Source organism: Tenrec ecaudatus, chromosome 1, assembly GCF_050624435.1.
Source record: "Tenrec ecaudatus isolate mTenEca1 chromosome 1, mTenEca1.hap1, whole genome shotgun sequence".
NCBI classification, from domain to species: domain Eukaryota; kingdom Metazoa; phylum Chordata; class Mammalia; order Afrosoricida; family Tenrecidae; genus Tenrec; species Tenrec ecaudatus.
In genome coordinates, this window is record NC_134530.1 from 239,316,903 (window position 1) to 239,336,696 (window position 19,794).

A 19,794-nucleotide genomic window follows, 5' to 3' on the forward strand; every position below is an offset into this window, starting at 1 on the left:
CCCACAGTTCTTGAACCCAGCTTGCATCTCAAACTAGAATGATGTCTCTGAGGTGGCAAGTTTTACAAATCCAGACACCTGCTTCCTGAAACCTTGGTTTCGATGGAAGGTCAACTTTTCCCTAAGCCTGAGATGAAAAAATGGGAGGAATAAAAGCCTGACTTCAAAACTTCCCCCAGTCAATAAGGAAGCAGGCTTCCTATGATCTGGGGACTTCTCTAGGTGCTTGGCAACACGACGGTGAAAATGTAGTGCCTTTCTCCATGGAAGGGAGGGGATGTTCTAGGGCAAGCCGAAGAATCAACCAGTCGTAGTGATGGCCTACGAAGGTAAAACCAAAGCTAGCAGCAATAATCACAGGGGCACCCTGGGTTGGAAACCACTGATCTAGAGAAAATTAAATTATCTGCTTGACTTCACTTTGTACCTTTGTACAAAATCCTTATGGTATCTGGAGTTTAAAAGTCCAATCCCGCTCTGGCTCTACAAGAAAAGTCTTCAGACCTGAGTTGAATTTCTGCGGGTATGCTGTGTATTACGGCTCGGAGAGTCACTTCATGTTGGCATTTTAGAAACATTGACATCTTCCCCCAGATCATCGAAGCTTTCCAAAACATTTTTGAGAACACTGTTCCACCTAGTACAGCTTTTACAATGAACAGTCGGTTGAAAAGACACTCAAAGATGAGCAAGATCACCCAGCCCACCATCTGCCACTTGCCTCAGCAAGGCGCCTTCAAGCATATCTCTGGCCTCAGTTATAAGGAGACCTGTGGGTGCCCAAGGTTTGCCCACAAAACATGATCCAAGATCCTGTGCCATCATGCACAGGGGCACGTCAAATGCAAGATGACTGATCTGGTGATCAGATCTCCCCAGGGCTCTGCACCCACATTGTATGCAAAGTATTTAGCATATGAGACAGTTTTATAAATAACTAATATCAATGTCATCCTCCCCCAGGGAGGTCACTTCATGCCAGCAGCCAGTATGATGGCACAGCAACGTGCATAGTCTGACCTGAGCAATGGAAGGACCTCTCATAGGGTCACGTGCAAAATACTGGAGATAGCGCTTTAAAAGTTTGCCCCTTAGTAATCTTGCATAGGCACCTTGTGAAGCTGGGAGCTTAAGCACCTCCCCTTTCTCCTGCTTGAAGAAATGGGCAGGGTTCAGTCGGGATCTGGAACTAATTCTGGCGTGGCCAGTCTCCAAACAGGTCTGGCTCAATACTACATAAATCCCACCTCAAGCCTTAACTCACAATTCCACTGCAGGCAGCAGACCAATCTGGTAGAGATACAGGTGGAAAGGGTCTTAGGAAAAGGTGATGCCAAGAACCACCTCTAGGTGCTCTGGGGGGGGGGGTGGACAACTAGGTTGGCATCACCCTGTCCATCTGCTACTTGGCTTGGAGAGCATGCTGCATCGAACACCCCTCTGGCCTCATCTATGAGGAGACCCTCAGGTACTTCAGGTTTTCTGGAGCACATGATCTGAGGCCGCTCACCTGCATGGAACATGCCAAGGGTGCTGGCCATGGGGTTAGTAGCCCAGTGAGTAACCCACGATGCCACAAGGGCTCCTCGGTATTTTTTTACCTATACAAATTATAGTGAACTTGAGTTTATAACTGTTCTCAGAGCTTTTTAACCTAAGATTATTTGCCTAGAAGCTGCAAAGTTTTGTATGTCTAGCCAGAAAACGCCATAAAAGGTTCCCTTTTAGGGATCCTGAGTCTTTGCCACTGAGTCAATTCTGACTCCATGATTCCCAAGCCTAACGGAACAAAGCACCATGTGGTCCTGCACCAGCCTCACAACTGTTCTATGCTTGAGCCTATTGTTCCAGCTACTGTGTCGATCCATCTCCTTCAGGGCCTTCCTCTTTTCCCTTGCCCCTCGACTTAACCTTCTCCAGGGACTGGCCCTCCTGACAACAGGTCCAACATATGTAAGTCCGTCTTCCACCCTTGCCTCTAAGGAGCGCTCTATTCAGTGCCATATTGATGATGCCAAGATACTTGACTGTGTGGATCGTAACTGGGTACCCATGTTCTTCTTTCCAAAGAGATGAGTTTGTCTTTAAGCGGTCCTTGGTACTTTCCATATTCTTCACCACAAGTCAAACGCCCCAATTTTTCCGCCTTTACCCAATGTCCAACACTCACTTGCATGAGACTATTGAAAATAACCATGGTGTGTGAGGCAAGGTCTCTAGAGAAACAAAAGCAGGACACTTATGGTTACACGTATTTAGGAGGATAGGCTAGCACAGTGAGAGGGGATTTAACAGCTAATTGGTCCACACAGCTGTACAGAGGGCTCAGTTCATCTCACTTCCATGAATACTTAATATACTGGAATTCCTTCAACTCACGGGGGTTGCTGGTCCAAGATCAAGGAAATACAGTGGAGTCCTCCTTCAGGCACAGCAGGCAGAGTCTACCCACAGGCAGCAAACAGGGTGGGACAGCAACAGTCAGTATCTTGAACAAAGCAGGTCCAGATGGGATATGGAACTCAACCAATGCAAGGCGACGGGATCCATCAGCCTCAGCTAAAGCAATGTATACACCTGTAGTGTGGCAAAGCAGGTCTCAAAGGAGCCTCAAGCTCTAGTGCCCTGATTTACAGATTGGCTTGGCCCACAGGTAGTGTAGCTCACAGGTTGAGGCAAAGAACTAGCTAAAGCAGCTGCACATTGGTCAGATCACCAGAGAGCAGGTGTCGGGGGAGAGGGGAGGGCGTGGGCCAGGGCTTGCAGAGTCATTGCTCTTTGCCCTCCCAATCAAACTGCGACCTGATTGATCCCGCATGTTCCTGTTGCGGCTAGGTTGGCACAATAAACCTGTCACACATTCTTGATTTTCATTTTTCTGGAGAGGTATTTGTACAGCAGTTACCTAACGCAAAACACCATTTGATCTCAAGGAAGAGACAATCCTCAACAACTTGAACCACTTCTCCATTTATGTTAACTTTGGACCCAGTTGTGAGGATATGTGGGTCTTCTTTCTTCTCAATGAGTCATAAGGCAGACTGAAGGCTACCATCTTTGATCTTCATCCACAAGTGCGTCAAGACCTCCTCACTTTCAGCAAAGTTGTGTCATCTACATATTGCAAGTTAATAGGCCTTCCTTTAGTTCTGATGCCACATTCTTCATATCTAGTTTATCTGATTACTTGCACAGCATATAGATTAAAGAAGGATGGTGAGAAGATACAACCCTGATGCACACTTTATCTAATTTGAAACTGCAGCATTCCCTTGTTCTGTTATACTATTACCTCTTGATCCATGTCCCAGTTCCCCAGGAACACAATGAAGTATCTTAGACTTCCTGTTCTTAAGGTTATCCAGTTATGATCCACGTGGTTGAGTAGCTTAGCATCATCAATGAAACACAATAAGCATCTTTCTGGTATTCTCTTCTTCCAGCCAAGATTCATCAACATCAGCAGTGATATCGCTGGCTCCACCTGCTCTTCTGACTCGAGCCTGAGCTGCTGGCAGTTCCCTGTCAATATACCTCTGCAACCATTAACGGATGATCTTCAGAAAAACATGTGCATGAGATCAATGATATTCTCTAGTTTGAGCATTCTGTTGGGTCACTCTCTTTGGAGTTGGCACACATTATGGATTTTTTTAAATATAGTTGGACAAGTACCTGCCTTCCAAATTTCCTGGCATTGATGAGTGAGTGCTTCCAGTGCTTCATCAGCCTGTTGAAATATTTCAGTTGGTATGCTGTCAATTCCTGGAGCCTGGTTTGGGCTAATGCTTTCAGTGCAGCTTGAACTTCATTCAGCACCCTTGGTTCATATGCTACCTCTTGAAATGGTGGAATGTCGAATAGTTATGTTATACAGATGTTGTGTATTCTTTCCATCTTCTTTGCTTTTTGCAGTCAATATCTTGCCCATAAAATCTTTCAATATTATAGCTCCAGGCTTGAATTTCCTTGATTTCTTTTAAGTTAGGCTGTATGTGTTCTTTCTTTTAGTTTTTCTAGTTCTGGGCCTTGCCACATTTCATTAAAATGTGACATTGGTGCTTGGCCGTATGTGATTTTCCATTATATTAAGAATTAAAATGGTAAATATTACAATGGTATAGATGTTTTCTTTGTTCAAAATTCTGCTTATAGTAACCTTCAGTTTTGCAACTCAAGGGTTGAATTATTCCTTTAGTTATTTCAGCATGAGAAACACTGAGCATATTTTTTCCTTTTGGCTTTTAAAATATAGGTCTCTGTCCATTTTATTATAGTATTTATAATAAGTATTCTTTAGCATCCTTTTGAAATGTTATGTTCTGCTTTTACTTCATCATTTCTTCCTTTCACTTGAGCTTTCTGACATTGAAGAGAAAGTTTCAATCTCCTCTGATTTCTGTTTGGGATTTTAATTTCTTGTTGTCTTTTGGTATCTTCATGGTATTGATGCTATTCCACAAGTTGTGTGATCTTCAGTCATCAGTGCTCACTGTCAAATTTAGAGATGGCCTCTAAATTCAGGTGGGATCTGAAGGTTGTATTTTGACTCTTTTGGACTTTTATTTTTTTCAACTTCAATTTGTACTTGCATAGAAAGAACTGATGGCTTGTGCTGCAGTTGATCCCTGAACTTGTGATTGTTATTTTCTCCACCTTTTAAAAAAGTCTATTAGATTCTTGTGTATTCCATCTGGCAAGGTCCACATGTATATGTAAAAAAAAATGAAGAAAACAAAACAAAAAGAACCCCATACTAATTAATTGCTGTAGAGTTGATTCTGGCTCATAGCAAACCTATAGGACAGTAGAACTGCCCTTGTTGATTTCTGAAGTTCTAACTTTCTATAGAGCTAGAAAGCTTCACTTTGATCTTCATGGAGCAGCTGGTAGGCTTGAACTGCTGACCTTTAGTTTACAGCTCAATGAAGGACACACTCCTCCACTAGAGCTCTGTCCAAGATGATAGTCGTGGTTTCTATTAAACTGCAAGTCATTGGTCTTGTCATTCCATCACCAAGGTGATATTTCCAGCTATTGATTCTTTTTCATGTCCAGCTTTCACATTCTAATCACCAGTAATTATCAACCCATCTTGATTGCATGTTCAATTTTAGAAGTAAAAAAAATTAAATTTTTCAAGATCCTCCTCTCTTATAGTGATTCATGGGTAAATGTGAATAATAGTCATATTAACTGGTGCTTCTTGTAGTAGACATGGATACTATCATCTCACTGATGCTGTACTTCAGGATAACATTGTATGAAAAATCAAGACACTGGATGAAAATATAAACATTCCAATTCTCTACTCTCATAGCCATGGATTTGGAAGGCATGCACTGGTGGGGTGAGGCTCACAGTTGTGAGATAAAGAATAAACGCTGTAATAACCATTCTCCAGACAGTTCTTCCCACAACTTTCCCCTCCCCACCCCCACCCCTTAAGAGGCTACTGTAAAGTTGGTTTGTTTAAGAGCACCTACCTGGCTTTTTTCTACTTGGCTGTAAAGGCCTACCTCTAAAACAGACATGGGTCCTTTTGTTCTTACCATGCTAGGGAGTTAGTTTTCCTTTGTATTTCATCTGCCTGATAGTTAAAGTATCCACCTCTTTCCTGTAAGGTAACAAAGCCAGATGCAATTCTTCACAGGTATGATTCAAGTGTAGAAATAACGTTCTTCGCATGTAGCCTCTATAATACTTCATACAGACACCTAGTATTTCCCACATACTATTAAAGACATGCTTATCTCTATAGCATCTGTGATCTGGTTTTTGGTGCTCCCATGGCTCCCATAGGAGCAACGGGGTGGAGTTTAGCCTGTCAGTCTGGGTGCAGCTTGACTGGAGAGCTACCAACAATAAATGGCTCTCTGGAGGCTGGCCTCCCTCTCTGTGCTTTACTTTTTTGCTCTTGAGATAGTGGAAGACCTGGAGGGGGCACTGCAAGCCAGCTCTAAGATGCCTCCACCACCAATGGATACACAAGTCTTTTCAGCCCACCAGCCTGTGATCTTCTTGCATTTGGGACCATTGCATGTGGCTGCATGAGTCTGAAGAGGGACTTATGGACTACTATCGGACTTGGAGTAGTATCTGATTTATGGACATGATCTGGACTGGACTGGGAATTTTTTTAATATAATTTCTTAATATAAAGCTCTATTGTACACATTTGAATGTCCTTGGATTTGTTTCTCTAGTCAACCCGGCCTAACAGATTCCAATGTCTTGTTTACTATCAGCATAACCATTGTGACCATTTTGACACCATTTGTTTCTTGCTTGCCAGACACTTTGAGATGCTCCTGAGGTGTCCCCCCACAGAAGTCTGGATTTCTGAGATTCACACTTTGCCCAATCTACTGTGTGTGTGACTGATGGAGGTTTACATCCCTCGCTAACAAATAGCTTAATAAACTGATTGCTGTATCAGGATGGGCTCCTATTACTCTGCTGTCTTCTTCCACAGTCACGCATGCTTCTCCTGCAGACCCATGTTGTGGAGCCTGACCCCCCCAAATTTAAAATACTTGTTTTGATGCATGGGATGGATATTACTTTTCAATTTCATTCCCAGTATAGCAGCCTCTGTAACTATCTGATTGAAAATGACTGACACAGTCCACCAAAATTTACTAATGCCTATAATGTAGCTCTCTGTGCCCTATTTCATTTGGATGGTTTATAACATTCCTAGATTCATAATGTAAAATTCCATATTCCAAATATTAACGTGGGGTGGAGCCATTTCTTCGAATTTTGGGTTTTGTCACGTCAGCAAATGAGGGCGCCTAAACCTTTTTCTTTACCCGGGTTATTAAGGTCAACTCTATTTTGAGGAGACAGCTCCTCTCTAATTGTACTTTGAGTACCTTCCAATTTGTACAACTCCATCTGAGCAAGGTTCATTTCGATGCACGAGGTGTTCAGAAGTAGGTTGCCTGGTCCTTCTGAGCATTTTCATGTGGAAGCTCCACTGAAACCGTAGGTGACTCTGTTGGTCTTTGAAATACTGCTCGCATAGCTCCCAGCTTCCCCGCAACATGAAAACCCCAGAAGCCCACAAACAGACAGGAGTGGTCAATTTTTGACCTTTAGACTGCTTTTTTGCCCCTCGCCCCAAGTTAATGCTGTGGTGATTTTGGTTGGAATAAACATCTTTAGCATATTTATGTGGCTTTAAAAATGGTTTTTCTTTATATCTCTCACTACACGGTAATTTAAATTTATTTTCTCCTGAGAACTAAGAAGATTTTAACATGACCATCTCCACTTTGGAGGAATCTGTACTATTGGGGCTTCAGCATTTAGCATTTCTGTGGTAAATTAGTTTCTTTTATGTAAACTTTTTTTGGGGGGCGGTGGTTGGAGCGGGGGACAGGAAACAGTTTGATTAGTTCTAATCCCTGAGGAGCACCCTGTGTGGAGTTCTATATGGTGAAGGTTTTGATACTTTCAGCCTAGTTGAGTAACATTTCCTAGACATTCTCTAAACTTGTAGCTATAGTAGCTTCTGTGGCCCTGGGCTCCTCCTGCCTGCCCTGTGATTGGACCATTTTAAACACCTTGCAGGGATTTGTGGATCTATTTAAGCATGTGAAGTGACTATGACCTACTATGCACATGAAGTATTTGTGGCCTACTGAGAGGGGACTGTCAGTTTGTCACCCAACAACCAGGACCAATATCTTGTATGTGGCCAACTCCATAGATGGATGCAGGCAACAGAATAGGAGGAAAGAGGAGAGGAGGAAGGAGACAAGACTCCTCCAAGAACCCCAGTAGAAGGGCTGTCACAATGAAGACACTGAACGGCCCACAAGGGATCCTGCCACAGGCAGCTGAGCTATTGATGACAGGCCCAGATGGGACTCATGGCAAAGTCAGTGGAGATGGCAGAGCAGCTGCTGCTAAGATTAGGAACCTTCCCAGGATCAGACCGCTCCATCTCTCTTCTCCCTGCGGTGCTACTTTTGCCCAGTGGCTGGTAGACTTGGACTGTCAGTCTCTTTAATAGCAGGTCAATACTTGAACCCACAGTGTCAGCAGGGCCCCACGACTACCCCCAGAGCTGAGAAAGAGCACACAAGGAAGAGACCCACTGTCCACTCCTGGCTATGATCCACACCTTGTTGGAAAAGACCGTTTGGCTCACTGACGGGCAGAATAGTTGCTGTAGCAGAACTTGCTGGAAACCCATCCTCCAGAATTGTCTAGAAATCTGTGCCTTGGATAAGGTGCTGGGGAAGGTTACTGATGACAGGTGTCCCACCCAAGAAGTGCTCTGCTCGAAAGCACTTCCTGCTAGATTAGGAATTAACTGTAGAAGGAATTTACGGAGGGATGCTGCGGGTGCTGCTGACCACTGTGCATTGCAGGGACAGGTGTTGGAGGAATCAGAAGAGTCTACAGTGGGCAGAGCCTGCTGGTGAGGACCCAAAAACCCAAACCCACTGGCACTGACTTGTTTGTAACTTATGCCCTATAGAACAGAGTAGAACTGGAACTGTTCCTTAGGTTTCTGAGCCTATAAATCTGTGGAGGGGCAGACAGCCTCTCCATTTTCCCTGAAGAGGAGTATGAGAATTTGATCAGAGGCAAGTGCTGAGAGGTCGCAAATGAAACCTCTAGAAGCTCCCTCTTCCCCCCCCCACCCCCACCCCCCCCACCCCCGCCAAAGAATTCACTTCAGAGGAAGGACTGAAGCTACAGCTCAGGGAGAAGAACATGTCTGATCAGAACACTCAGGAGCAAATGAAGTGGGAAGGAAGAGAGTGGAGCACATCCTGGCCCACCAACCCTTGAGGACGATATTCCTGCTCAGAGCAGCCACTGAACAGAGAAGACCATAGGGCCAGCCCCACTATGAGACACAATAACCCTCGCTGATGCATAGTGCTGTGGGGGACAACACCGGAGACACAGTAAGGGGACTTGTGCCTGATCTGACCCTACCAGTCCGAGGCGGAACACTAAGGCCATGCAACAGAACAGCAAGGGGAGCAGAGCAATGAAGTACCCAGGGAATACCAAAAATTGACTGTTGAGGCTAGAGTGTGGCACCCCACCAACTGGACTAGAAAACACTCCTAAAGGTCAACAAACAGACCTTAAATTATTTAAAGGCTTTTTTTCCTGTCATTGGTATTTTTCATTTGTTGCTTTGTTTTTCTCTGTCTTGTTTTTTTGTGTGTGTGCATATTATCTGCAGGTCTATCTAGATAAGATAGGTGAGATAAACAATCTGGAGGAGAAAATGAGACTTATGGTTCCAGGGGGATATGGGAGAGGGGGAGGGTGGGGGAAAGGAAGTGGGTGTTAACAAACCCAAGGACAAGGGAACAAGTGATCTAAAATCGATGGTGAGGAGGGTGTGGGAGGCCTGGTAGGACTTGATCAAGGGCAATGTAACTCAGATGAATGACTGAAACCCAAATGAAACTGAACATGATAGTGGGACAAGAGGAAACTAAAAGGAAAGAGGAGGGAACTAGTAGGCAAAGGGCATTTATAGAGATCCAAATGCAGGCATTTATATATAAATATATTTATGTATAATGATGGGGAAATAGATCTATGTGCCTATATTCATAGGCTTAGTAGTAAGGTAGCAGATGGACATTGAGCCTCTACTCAAGTACTCTTCAACACAAGAACACTTTGCTCTATTAACCTGGCACTCCATGATGCTCACCTTCCTGGCATGATGTCAATCACTGAAGACAAAGCAGGTGCATAAGCAAATGTGGTGAAGAAAAGAAAGCTGATGGTGCCCAGCTACCAAAAGATAGTGTCTGCAGTCTTAAAGGCTTGAAGATAAACAAGCAACCATCTAGCTGAGAAGCAACAAAGCCCACATGGAAAAAGCACACCAACCTGTGTGATCACAAGGTGTTGATAGGATCAGGTAGCAGGCATCAAAGACCCAGAACAAAAAATCATATTGTGAATGAGGGGTGTGTGGAGTGGAGACTCAAAAGCCCATCTGTAGGCAATTGAACATCATCTTACAGAAGGGCCACAGGAAAGAGATGAGCCGGTCAGGGTGCAGTATAGCACTAATGAAACATACAACTTTCCTCTATTTAATGCTTCCTCCCCCTCCCCCACTATCATGACCCCAATTCTGCCTTATGCATCCAGCTAGACCAGAGCATGTACACAGGTACAGATAAGATCTGGAAACATGGTGGAATCCAAGAGAGATAACCCTCTTAGGGCCAATATTATGAGTAGTCATGCCAGGAGGGTAAGGGGTAGGTGGGGGAAGATAGAGGGAACCGATCACAATGATCTGACTATAATAGAGATAGGCAACAGAAAAGTGGGTGAAGGGAGACATCAGTCAGTGTAAACCATGAAAAAAAATTATAAATATCAAAGGTTCATGAGGGAGGGAAGGGAAAATGAGAAGCTGACTCTAAGGGCTCAAGTAGAAAGAATGTTTTGAAAATGATGGCAACAAATATTCAAATGTGCTTCGCACAATGGATGGATATATGGATTGTGTTGAGTTGTACAAGTCTCCAATAAAATGATTCCTTTCTTGTGAAAAGTTTCTCTATTGCCCTCTACTGCCAAATTGAGATACCAGCAGTTGATTAAAAGCAAAAAAATAAATAATTTTTTTTACGGACCCAGCCCCATTTTCACAGAGCAGCCCAGACGAATAAATTTGGAGGTTGGAGGCAATAAATTGATAACTAGCTCAAGTATGTTTACTGAAATCCTCACACTGGCATATGGGTGACTTTTACTCTTTATTATATATTAGACATGCTTTTTAAATCCTTTCAGTTATTTTAGCTCCTTGTAAATATAGAATCCTGCTTCCCGCCCCTTCCATTCGTGAATTCAAGGCAAGCCCTGGTGGTGCAGAGGTTCTGCGTCGGGCCGCAATCTGCATGACGGACATGTTGGTGCCACCAGCAGTTCACCGGAGAAAGACTGGGCTTTCCACTCTGAGCAGTTACAGCCTCTGACACCCACAGGAAGTCACCTGTGCATCAGTATTGACTGGATGGTGCCGCCAACACTGGGCTCTGGAGCTAGGACCGAGGGAGAGGAACTCGGTGGGGTGTTAGGCTTCTAGAGTGGGCTATACCTCGGGTCTTTGCTTCACAGGCTGAAAGTATTCACACCAAAGCATTCTGTGTGATCAAAGTGAGTTTTTATGAAGGACAAGACAAGTCGTAGGGTTTCGTCTCAAAGGGGTACACGCTATTTCTGGAAGGCATGACAAGCTGCGTAGAAGCCTCACTGGGGTTCACAACTGGTCACAAATAACCAAGTGGGACATAGCTCCCATGTGTGTGGAACCTGGGGTGCGGGGGGAGGAGGGGGACTTTACCATGTAACTTGAAAGGCAGTGAGAGTAGAGAAAACTACTAGGAAAAGGGCTCTTCCAGACTGGCTGGAGCTGGGAATTGGGGAACCTGTCTGTCCTTCGGGGTTTTTATAGGAACGAGGTCTCCTAGCAGGCACAAGGGTGGTATCTTCTCCTCCCCTCGGGCCTGGAGGAGCCCATACTGTTGGAATGCCTCCTGGCATTGGGCTACCCATGATATATCGCAGTATTGAAGCCACCTCAGCGTCTAGAGCTGGCTCTGTTACAAGGAAAGGTCACCTGTATAAAACTTCACAGGGGGCTAAACACCTAGGTTGCCGTGGAGCAATTCTGAGATGTAAGAGAGTTATTGGCAGTGCATCTTTCCAGTTCACCCGAGTATCTTGTGTCAGTTTCCTGAGGGTTAGCTTGAAGCGTTGGCTAATTCTCTCTACCTGCCCTGAGGACTGCGGCTTCCTCAGTCAGTGGAGATGATCCTAAGTGTTGAGAGACTGTCTGCGTGATTTGGGCGATGAAAGCAGGCCCATTATCACGCTGTAGTGATTTGGGAAGCCCAATAGAGGAATTATTTCCTGAAGTAACCTTTTAGGTACTTTCTGAGCCTTTTCAGTGTGGGTGGAATATGCTTCAATCCACCCGGTAAAGGTCTCTATGAATACTAGAAGATACTTAAATCTTTGGATGGCTGGAACCTAGGTAAAATCTGCCGGTCTTCCCTAGGGTAGAATCCCTTGTGCTGGATGGGCTGAGTAAGGGGACTTCTAAGTTCCCCTTGGGGACTGCTGGTCTGGCAGGTAGGACTGTGAGAGAGGTTACTGACTAGATAGTCACAGTAAAGTTGGCCCCACAGAACTGTTGAATGAGCGGGGTCAAGGAGGGTTTATAGCTAAGATAGGTGGCATCATGAAATGCTTTTACAACTTTCCACTGTTCCTGTGTGGGTCCCAGGATGAAGCCCTATGACTATGTAGGTGTGCATATTTCATACTACATCTTGGCCTAGAAGGGCACCTTGGCATTCAGGGACTACTAGAAAGCTGTGACCAAATTAAAAGTTGTCCCAGATGTGCTTCAAGGGTTCTGTGAAATGTTCTGAATAGAGGTTTTCCGAAAATTCCATGAAGGTGCATGTGTGTTATGCCGGGAGTCCAGGGAAGGAGGTAAGGAGAAGACAGCATTTACTAAGTGAAAATGTATTGGCCCACTCTGTTAAACAGACTTCTCTAAATAAAATCAGGACACTTACGATTTTATGTAGATATAGTGTGAAACAATATAACAGCTAATTAGTCCAAACAGCAGTACAGAGGGTTCAGTTCAACTCACTTCCGTGAAACAGTTACTATACGGGAAGTCCTTCAACTCAGGAGGTCTGCTGGGTCCAGAGTCAAGTAAGCAGACAGCTGAGTCTTCCGTAGAGTCATGCAAGCAGTCCGGTCATAGGTAGCAAACCGCAGGATGGGTCACCAGCAGTCATTCAGATGACTGGATCTGACAGTACCCAGCTCAAGCGATGGGTAAATGTTTTTGAATATTTATTTCAAAGAAAAACAGTAAACTAGTTCTGTAAGTGGAAAAGAGGGTCAACAAAAACAATATGGTATCAACGATAACTTAAAAAATACAAAACCCTTAGCTCAATCAGCAACCAAGCTAAAACACAAGAGTTAAAATCCTTCAAAACTGGATTCCTCATCTTTATGTCCAGAGATTCAGCTTCAGCTGGTGTGAGGTTATCAGCATAGACATTGTCATCATCACTGCGTCCGCAGTCATCACCATCACTGCTGTCGTTCTCATACAGAGCACTGTCTTCACTGCCATCCGTGGCATTCCTAATGCCACATATCTTGAAGGCGCGTTGCACCATGTCCTCTGGAATCTCTTCCCATGCATCACAAACCCACTTTGCTACCAATTCTCTGTCAGTCTTCATCAGATTTCCTACTTTTCTCAGTCTGAATTGACCAGATGATATCTATCCGTGCCACATCTTTTGCACATGGTCTTTGAAAGGTTTATTTAAACACACATCTAGGGGCTGTAAGCCCACCTGAAATAACAGCCAAAACCACAACTTAGAAGACTTCGCCAATATTTCTGTCATCAGATGTGTGGCCTCTGAACATATCCCAAACTATGATTTTTTTATTCTTTAAGGCTGCTCCTGGTTGTCTATTCTAAATTTCTTCCAGCCATTTTTTTGTTACATCTTCATCCAGCCTGTAACATGTGCGTGCACTGTAATTCGTGGTGGAAACTTAACCTTTTAAGGCAAGGTTTTTCTTTTAAAAATAATGGCAGGTTGCAGCTTAGTTCCATTAGCCAAACATGACAGAACGACTGTAAAGTGACTTTTTTCATTTCCTGTGTTTTCTGAGTAAAATGCATAGTTTTGTCTCCAAAACTTGCCACAGTTCTGTTGCTTGGAAAATCAAAGGTCATAGGTATTTCATCCATATTCCCAATATCTCCCAGGTTGTAGTAATGGATCCTCCTTTGTTTTGTGATGAATAGAATGACATCACTTTTTCATCATGTCTTTTGGCAACATCTGTGAATTCTTTGTTCTTTGCTACAAACAGAGCAAACCTACTCATGAAACGGGTACACCATCCTGTTGACACAACAAAATTTTCAATGCCTGGTGCTTTTCATTTGTCTTTAGCCGTCTGAAGGGCACAGAAGCGCATTCCCATGCTGGTTATGCAGTAACCATTTGATGACCCTCCGTAATCCACTTATGCAATTCAGTCTCTAGAGCCCCACATGAAATCGTTAATCTACGTCAAGATTTTTTTTGCCTTTGGAATCTTTTCCAAGTCAGCTTTCATTTTCTGCCACTCCCTCACTTGTTTATCATCAACACAAAATTCCCTACTTGAAGTCCTCTTATTGCTTTCTTCTGCTCTTGACACAACCTTAAGTTTGAAATCAACTTCGTATGACCTGCAATTTTGCTTTGGTCCAGGATTAGAAGTACTGGGATCCAGTTCTTAAAAAAAAAAACTTTGAAAAAGAATGCCATACCATAGCAATTGAATTCCCAAAGCATACTGTAAGCCATACTCCAAAAATAAGTCCTAGTTTTAATTAAGAGGTCAATTTATTGTAAAAATTGTGTCCAGGCAAGCACCAGTATACATGTAAACAAGTAAAATCAATTGGCAATAGAAAGCAGCAAGACAGACGTCACCACGGAAAACAGATACCCCCCAAAAGAACTGCACTCAAGACAACCCAAGACCCCAAACATGCTGGATCACCAAAGGAGCTGACAGTAATTCAGGATTTGTTATGATAATATTCCAGAATGTGATGACATGACTGTTTGCATAGAGCAGCCTGTGTTAGGGCTCATACTATACATGCTGTTACTGCACACACTATTACTGCACACGTTGCTGTAATGCATGTAAACAATGCAGCTTGTATAGCTTGAGGCCTAATGCAGGCTGATATTTCAAAATGTGATGACATGACTGTTTGCATGCAGTAACAGTAGTGCGTAGTCAACGCAGCATGTATATCATGAGCCCTAACACAGGCTGCTCTATGCAAGCACAATCAACACTGGGTACAGATAGGGATTAATATGAAAAGAAAAAATATAGCAGACTACTGTATATCCAAGACCAGAGATATACCAGTACTTGTATTCAGCAATGCTTGGGTGGAGCAAGGGGGCGTGACCAAGCACGGGTAAGACTGTAAAGGATATGTCATTGGTCACAGCCTAGAAGAAGAACAGCCACATCTGACATCCATCTGACAAAGATGTGGTGCACCCCAGGTACCAGCACACAGAAGTGGCCAGGTTCTTGCCCACTACAGCACAGACAACAGAGGCTGCCTGTGTTCCAGAGAAAAGAGTGATGATATCCGTCATCAGACCACCCACAGAGGTTGCAGGCACCTGCAGATGAGCGGGAGAGACAGAAGAGTACCCACTCTGACCTGGAGAACAGGAAAGTGGGACCCTCACTCGAGTATAAGCCTAGGGAGGTTTTTTTCAGCATAAAAATTGTGCTGAAAAACTTGGCTTATGTACAAGTAAAGATGGTATGCATTGGCAGCATGATGAAGCAGGTCTCAAAGGAACCTCAAGCTCTAGTGAAATGGTCCACAGGTTGGATTTCCCACAGGTAGTGTAGCTCGCAAGTTGAGGCAGATAATTCACTAAGGCATCCGCACACTGGTCCATCAGAGAGCGAGAGAAAGGTGGGACTTGTTGACCCATTTATCTCTTTGCCCTCCAATCAAACTGTGACCTTTTTAATCCCACATGTTCTTATTGGCCAGGTTGCACAATAAATCTGCCTATCACACTCACTTTCCAACATCCATGTGCAACCAAGGTTCCAGATTGTGAATGACAATCCTTTGTTGCTGGGCTGTCTGGCAGGGCTCTTTCATCCTGGTAGCAGGCCAGCAGACCGCTCTCCTCTTGAGTTCCCCATAGGACAGAGTGCTGCCAATGGCCAGTTTGTTTACTATGATAGCAAGGCCCTCCAGGAGACCTGTCTGTTAGGGCAAGCTTTGCTTCATGGCACAAAGGTTGACATGCACATGAGTCTGTGTATCCAGTGTGGGTGTCTTGGAACCTGGGAGGCAGTGAATTGGCATTGGTTGCCTATGTAGGGCAATACCTGCATGTCTAATATCTTTCATTGCGTCCTCCTGGACCCATGGTTTTTGCTTGAAATCCAATGCAAAAGGTTACATTGGTAATCGTGACCATCTCTTCTGGGGTAACTCTTTCAGGCTTTGAACTAGTTTGGGGAGCTTTTACTTTTCTGGATGTCTGATGTGGCCTATGTGAGAAATTTGTCTGAGTAGAACTTGCCCATCATATGAGGCTAAGTCCCATGGTGCGATTCCTCGGGGCTTCTCTCAGCTGCTCTAAGACACTGGTGGAACTTTCATTAGGTACTTGGTTCATGGCTGTCACTTGAGTGTAGTTAATGGCCTTTGCCATCCTGCCTTTAGTCCATCTTTTTTATGAGATGGGCAGGCACCCTAATTAGTTGTTCTGTAGTAGACAAAGTAACCCTTTTTCTCTTTGTGGTTTTCACCTATTGTAGCTGTTCCCATTTCCTCCTAGCTAGGACGGCTGAACATTTTTGAGCTCTAGACGGGTTGCAGGTGTTTCAGGCCCACATCCTGGGTCTCAACAAGAACTGAGGCTCCAAAGAGCAGAGCCAATCAACCTCAACTGCGATGTCCTGGTCCCTGAGCCATCACCCCATAACTCTGTGAGACAAAACCCAATGCTGAAAAGCCCCTTATTCTGTGCCTCTGCCCCCTCTCCTTTTCTCCCATCAATATGTGTATAAAATTATAAAAGAACCTCGGGGCTGCTTGCTCTCAACCCACTTCCAGAGGGCGGCAGCAGCCTGCAGCTGTGTCCTTGATCTTTGACTTGAAATAAACTCCCTTGTTCTTACCCATTAGTGTGTCCCTGTCTGTCGTTCTGCCATTGGGTAAGAGTTACAAGGTCGGATGTAGGCTATAACACATATACACACCAGACAATGTTCCTGCTGTCACATCAGACATCCGAGAGGCAGTCACCGGGGAAGTGGGGTAAGGGGCTCCAGCAGCCCTAAATTATAAATGGCCCCCCAGCGAAATAGACCCCAAATTCTCACTCACAGCAACTTCTAAGTGCAGAGTTGAATGGTCCCACTTATCTCCCATTTGGGTCTAACTGGTTGCCTGATACCTTTCCAACCATAAGGGTCTTTGCAGGCATGGGAGGGGCAACTCTCCTGTCCCTAAATCTAGCTACATGAAAGGCTTAGTAAAACGTGGGACACAGAAAGAAACCAAGATTATATTCGATTTGCAATTGGAAAAGGCCACCAAGAGTTATGCAGAAGGAAATCTAATTAATACTTTAAGCAGAGATCTTGAATGTTATGAATTATATAGGCTCTGGGGATATCATGTTCTAATGATGGATCTGGAACTTTCTAGGGACGTTGTCTTAAAACAAAACAACAACAAAAAAACCCCATCGCTGCCCTCGAGTCAATTTCCACCTGTGGACTCCACAAATCCACACTAAAGGCCATGGAAGAAGGAAGGAGATGGAGTGTGGAAGGTCCTACTGGCTGTGGGGAGACTGAGCCTTTGTGCTCATGACTTCCGTCCTGGACCACATTCCACATAATGACTCCCCACTCAGACCTCTTTCTTAACTACACTCTGAAAACCGACCCGGAAGTCTGGTGACGACTTGACCCCTGAACCTGTGCCCTGGAACTAATGCTGAAGTGTCTGTCGTTGCCTCAGAAGGCAGTAGTGATGCTTCTAGTGGTGAAACGTGGCTGTGACCATCCGGGAATCACATGTGAATGTTGGGGAAAGCGGGCAAACTTCCTTCAGAAGATGATGAAAATGGTAGCTGGGGCTGGCTGGAGATGCCCATACAGCCGCCGTGGCAGACGGGGTCATGCACTGGGCTGAGTGTGGCAGCAATGGAGACCATGGAGGGCAGGGCAAGGGAGGAGTTTTTTAACTTTTTTTTGTTTTTTGTAAATCATTTTATTGAGGACTCATAGCTCTTATCACAATCCATATATCCATCCATTGTGTCAAGCACATGTACACATGTTATCATTTTCAGAACATTTTCTTTCTACTTGACCCCTTGGTATCAGCTCATGTACCCCTACCCCTTCCTCCTTCATGAGCCTTTGATAATTTGTAAATTATTGTTTTCATGTCTTACACCAACCTGTGTCCCTTCGCTCACTTTTGTTGTTCATCCCCCTGCGAGGGGGTTATATGTCAATCATTGTTAGCAGTTCCCCCTTTCTCTCCCCTAGCTTTTCCCTTTCCCTCCTGGTATTGTTTTTCTCATCATTAGTCCTGAGGGGTTTATTTGTCCTGGATTCCCTGTGTTTCAAGCTCTTAACTGTACCAGTGTACATGCTCTGGTCTAGCCAGATTTGTAAGGTAGAAATGGGATCATCATAGTGGGGATGAGAAAGCATTAACTAGAGGAAAGTTGCATGTTTCATTGGTGCTACACTGCACCCTGACTGGCTCATCTCTTCCTTGTGACCCTTCTGTGAGGGGATGTTCACTTGTCTACAGTTGCTTTGGGTCATCACTGTGTCTTCCCCCGCATTCACATTGATATAATTGTTTGTCTGGGTCTTTGCCTGAAACCTGATTCTGTTAGATCTCTCTCGTGGGAGAAATACCTCGGTCCTTGGCTTCATGGGAGAAAGAAATCACTCTGAAGCCTGGTTTGTGATCCAAGTGAGTTTTATAAAATACAGAAGTTCCAGGTTTTACACAGGCACCCTCAGGGCACTTCACCCCTGCACATGGAGTCCTCAAGCCAGAGGAGATTGCTGCATGGCCTCTGCGGGGCAGCTTGAGAAGCAGGAGAGGCCAGAAGGCTCTGGATTCTGGCTTTTCAGCTTCTCTGCTGGGAAGCATGGTTGACAATCCTAGTGGACCCCATTGGCTGAATTGAATTCATGTGGCCCAAATGAGCCAATCCAGGTGTAATACCCACTTAGGTGTACCATCCCCCTTCCTGGCCAGAAGCTAGAACCTCTGAGCATATTCAATGGACACCCCAGTCTGCGTGCTAGCTACCTATCAATGTCATCAACACCTCATGATCACACGGGCTGGTGTGCTTCTTCCGTGTGGGCTTTGTTTATTCTCAGCTAGATGGGTGTTTGTTTATCTTAATACCTTTACAACCCCTGATGGTATATCTTTTGGTAGCCAGGCACCATCAGCTTTCTTCACCACATTTGCTTATGCACCCATTTTGTCTTCAGCGATTTTGTCGGGAAGGTGCAGCAACTTTTTCCCCTCCCTCCCTGACCTTCGAAGAGAGTAGTTTCAAAGTAGATGGCCACATTTTTATTTCTTCAAGATGCAGGAAGAAGCTCTGGTGGCTCAGTTTGGTAAGCATGGCTCTGTCGGAGAAGGTTGGTGATTAAGGTGTAGGTCGGTGATTGATGAGGCAGATTGCTAAGACAGTCGGCTTCTCTAAAGATAGACAGGCTCCGAAAGTTTTAGAGCAGTTTACCCTGCCTTAAAAAGTCCAAAATTCATAGTCGATATTGTGGGTTTTGGTGTCCTGCGAAGCGACTTTGCCTCAGTGAGGGGACTTGGGGAAGTGGTCTTCAGGGAAGTGGATCTATCAAGTGTTACTTTGATTTTACATGTAGTTTTTATTAGGTGTTTCCAGGGTCACTGCTATTAAATAGATCAAACTGATGCTGCTGATGAGAAACAGTAGCAAAGAGTGAAAAGGGTGATGTTTGCTATTCTAAAGGTGGCATTTTCTTGGCTTGTGCCACAGGTATGTGTTTGGAGGACAGAGAATCAAAGAAAAATAGATGGTAAATGTAGAATAAGTAAAGATAGCAGTTCACTCTCCATAATGAGAAAGACGTATTTTGAGA

General features: G+C 44.4%; 1 protein-coding gene across 1 annotated transcript in view; it reads left to right on the forward strand.

The window, feature by feature from the left end:
- Positions 1–525: 525 nt before the first annotated feature.
- Positions 526–19,794, forward strand: part of RRP15 (ribosomal RNA processing 15 homolog) — a 79,033-nt gene continuing 59,764 nt past the window's right edge. The window contains 1 exon segment of the mRNA XM_075542587.1: positions 526–785. Coding sequence (XP_075398702.1) covers positions 526–785 — 260 coding nt within the window.